Consider the following 3,963-nt stretch of genomic DNA (forward strand, 5'->3'; position numbering starts at 1 on the left):
AAATCGCGTCATTGAACAACTTACAAGTTTGTTCAGTCAAAAACAGCGTGTGACTCCATAAGCAAATGAAGAGGGCTTCATTCCACACGATTGATCAGAGCATCGTCTATTACATAATTTTATTATCTGGCACCACTAAATATTGCACTGGATTGAAATATGCTAAACACACGCCATACTTGTAGCTATTCGTGTCATAATGGGCTATAGCTCTGGCAAACAGCCTAAATTGGTTTGAAGGAGGAAATTTGGGTGGTATTGTCAATCAGCATCGACCTAGCGGTTGGGGAATAGCTGTAGTTTCGCCGACTAAACAAAAGGTAACATTCCAAGAGTAAGATCGTCATGGTATGAACTTGACTACGTTGGAAGCATCAAGGACGATGAATACATTGTGGTAAAGCTGAAGCGAGCCAGCAGGTGTAAATACTTTGTTCAATAAAAATTGTCATTAACATTGTCCAATAGGAAACTAATTTGATTTGATTTGCTCGCGAAAAGATACTATGAATATTAACCTCACTTTATTTTCATTGCTACATAGACATTATATTTTTACGAAAAGTACACCCACATACTGAAAGTGGCTGCAAGGGCAGAAAGACCACTTCCAGCCACAAGAGCGTTGACCCACCTGGGCTTGGCAAGCTCCGTAGCATCCAATTTAAAAACCTTGTCCCAGTGGATCATATATTTGCGCACATCTGGCGCAGGAGGTTTCTTGTGCTGCGTCAGCAAGCTCACTACGACGCATACCGTTAACGCAGTGAGCCATAGCAGGAGTGCAAAGTGCTGAAAGTTCATATAAAAAAACGTATTAATGACTCCCGGCAGATCTCCATGTTCGCTATCGTCATTAATCGTGACAAAAATTAATCGAGTAAAACCGAGCAATCCTCCGACAACCATGGCCGAGAATGCACCATACACGTTTGCTGGCTTCCATATCACGCCCAGGACAAGTACAATGCCAATTGGAGGCGTCAAGTAGCTCTGTATCTCTACAATCTGTTCGTACAGACCCGTTCCATTGCGCATAATGGGGATCCAGCAAAAGCTTAGGACCGCAAAGCTAAAGATGCTCACGCGGCCAACCCACACGAGCTGTTTGTGGGAAGCATTAGGACGGAATTTTAAGTAAATGTCATTAGTCACAACGGACGATCCGGCAGAAAAGACGGACGCGAGACTTGCCATCATGGCGGTAATGATACTGGATATCATTAAGCCGATGATACCATGTGGCATCATCGTCATGAGCATCGTTGGGTACGCGGCATCCGTCCCGTCTTTAATCTGGCTAAAGTCAAAGTAGATGCTCGCAATAATCGCGGGGATAACAATCAAGAAAGGTGGAAGCACTTTGAGCAAACTTGCAAAGGAACATCCAGCTTTAGCATGTGCCGTATCTTTGGCAGACAATACACGCTGGACGAGGTCCTGATCCATGCACCAATACCAGATTGAACCCATTGGTTGCCCAAAGAGCATACCTGTCCATGGGTAGTCGGGATCACTGGTAGGTTTAAAAAGACGGAACCATTCCGAACGATTCTGGTAGGCTAAATTGGCCCGAATGCCATCAAATCCTCCAATTTGAGACATTGAGTACGAAAAGACCACGAGGCCTCCGATCGTAAAGACACACATTTGAAATAAATCGGTATACATGACAGCACGTAAGCCGCCAGCCATACTGTACGTAGCACTCAGAGCAATGCAAATACCTGCACCAAAGTATAGGTTCCATCCAAGCGTTGCTTGAAAGACGATTGCACCTCCATAGATACTGGCACTCATTTTGGTCATGACGTACATAATCACTGTTATGAGTGACAAGTAGTGACGACACGGGGCACCATACCGGTATTCCAGGAACTCGGGCGTTGTGTATACGCCACTGCGGCGGTATATCGGGGAGAAGATCCAGCCCAAGCACAAGATGAGAATGGCTGCGTACCACTCGTACATGGCTACAGCCATACCGCGACGAGCTCCGTCACCTGCCATGCCAATGAAATGCTCTGCACCAATGTTGCTTGCAAACAAAGCGCCACCAACAAAATACCATTGCATTCCACGATCGGCTAGAAAGAAGTTCGATACTTCATTGTGTTGATTCTCTGGACCATCGCGTGCGATAAGGGAGGCAGACGGGCGGCGATGAGAAGTTGTGGAGCCACTTTCGTCACCGGCAGACAGTTTTTTGCCTGGAGTAGTATCTGAAACAAGGTACACATCACCAGGCGCCTCAACCACAGGAGCTTCACTTTGATTTGCTCGTTGAATGCACGGAAGATACTTGGCCAAGCGGCTCTCGCCAGCCTGAATGGAGGCGATGACAGCCACAGTTAAGGTGGAGCAGAGCACTGACACAATAATGAGGATATCGGCCCAATTGACCCTGGCGCCCGCAGACAGATCTGGAACGGATTGCATGTGCAGCTCAACCATTTTTATCTTGTGTTCAAAAAGGTGAAATTGAAAATGACAAGCAAGTGCAATCACGCACCAGTTGTTGGTTAAGCCGAAGCGCTTGGCTCCATCTTCTAATTTTGCTGTCAAGTGGATCGCAAAAGGGCATAGTAGTCATTGAAAATCAGAGGTTAGTACAGAAACAATACGACTACGATCATCTCTTTCTGTTTATCAACTTATTTTAATGGCGCTTAGCACGCCGGTATCCATTTTCCTTTCGTGCTTTTTGCTGCTAAAATATATTTTAATCTTTCAAAACCATGTAGTGTTGAGATGACTTTGATGTGTAAACTTGACTTGCTGTGTAGATAATTTCGACGAATTTAAATAGGTATGCAAGTAAATGCAAACCGAAATGTTTCAGTCGTGCCCCAGCTACAACGTTGCAAATACCTCAGAGCCGGGCTTACATGATGACTAACTTCAACTTACGAATTAAACATTTTGCGATGACTAAGCTTGTCAAGCAGTATAGGAGTTAGGTCGTCTATAATTGACACGAGATTTGAGCCTGCAGGTAAATATAAACTGCCGCCGTTCTCTATTCAGTCGCTGATAGAGTAAAATATACATATTTGTACGCAGCATGTTGTTCGTAAGGTAAAGATGATCGTTACATTCATATTGGTATTGAGAATACCTCAACTCACGACTTCGTTGACTGTAATCAAAGCCGCATCTTTTAAGATGCAACAAATTGCATCGAGAAATCCATTCTTCGAGTAGTTCGACAGGGTTGCGTAATTCGAGACTGTTCTAATTGTCGTCTGGCTTGATTTCGTAGCCAACTTTGTGATAAACTCGGTGCATTTTTAAGTCTGATTAGCCAACTTTTGAATTCGTGAAAGACGGATCAAATACATCGTTGATGTAGCTGGGCTTCCTCAGGTGCAGTAGCGCAACAGCAACACGGGCCGCACTGTTGCTCTTTCGAAGTTGTTGCAGTTAGCACAAAAGCCGGAGCGAACATGCAGTTCTAATGAACTGTGACAACTGATCAGAACAATTCTACTTCAAGCTGAGGACTTTAGCAGTCGAATGCACGTCAAATCACAGCTTTACTCAATGGAGTTTTCTAGAAACTAGCGTGCAATCTGCATTTTAAATTAAATTTCACTTGAATTACCACATAAGTGACGGACGACTGGCGCTGTATTTTGTTGCAATTGCCGATGCGGTGCGAAGAGTTTCGTTCGTTATGAATATAAATGTATCATTTGTCAAGTCTAGGAATGCCACGCGCTGAAATACTACCTTGAGTACATTAAAATGCTTATTTAATGAATCTACCAAGACGCTGGCACCCTTACCCTTATTACCATGGATTGTAAATTTTTCTAAAGCTACCTGCTCGAGCAAACAACATAAAGTGCCATACTATTGGTCGCACTTGGCTCTTGTCAATGTGTAAGGGAACCAGAAAGAGTTTAGAATTGACTCACGTGAATCAGTATGTAATGTCATTTCTAAATATGCCAGCTTCTA

General features: G+C 43.9%; 1 protein-coding gene across 1 annotated transcript; it reads right to left on the bottom strand.

Moving 5' to 3' along the window:
* Positions 1-555: 555 nt before the first annotated feature.
* On the bottom strand, positions 556-2,454 carry CCR75_000302 (uncharacterized protein; the record flags this gene model as incomplete). Its single annotated transcript, XM_067958410.1, has 1 exon — positions 556-2,454. One exon carries the CDS (start codon positions 2,452-2,454, stop codon positions 556-558), a length of 1,899 nt encoding a protein of 632 aa, XP_067818358.1.
* Positions 2,455-3,963: the final 1,509 nt, after the last annotated feature.

Source organism: Bremia lactucae, linkage group LG6 (assembly GCF_004359215.1).
Source record: "Bremia lactucae strain SF5 linkage group LG6, whole genome shotgun sequence".
Taxonomy (NCBI): Eukaryota; Oomycota; class Peronosporomycetes; order Peronosporales; family Peronosporaceae; genus Bremia; species Bremia lactucae.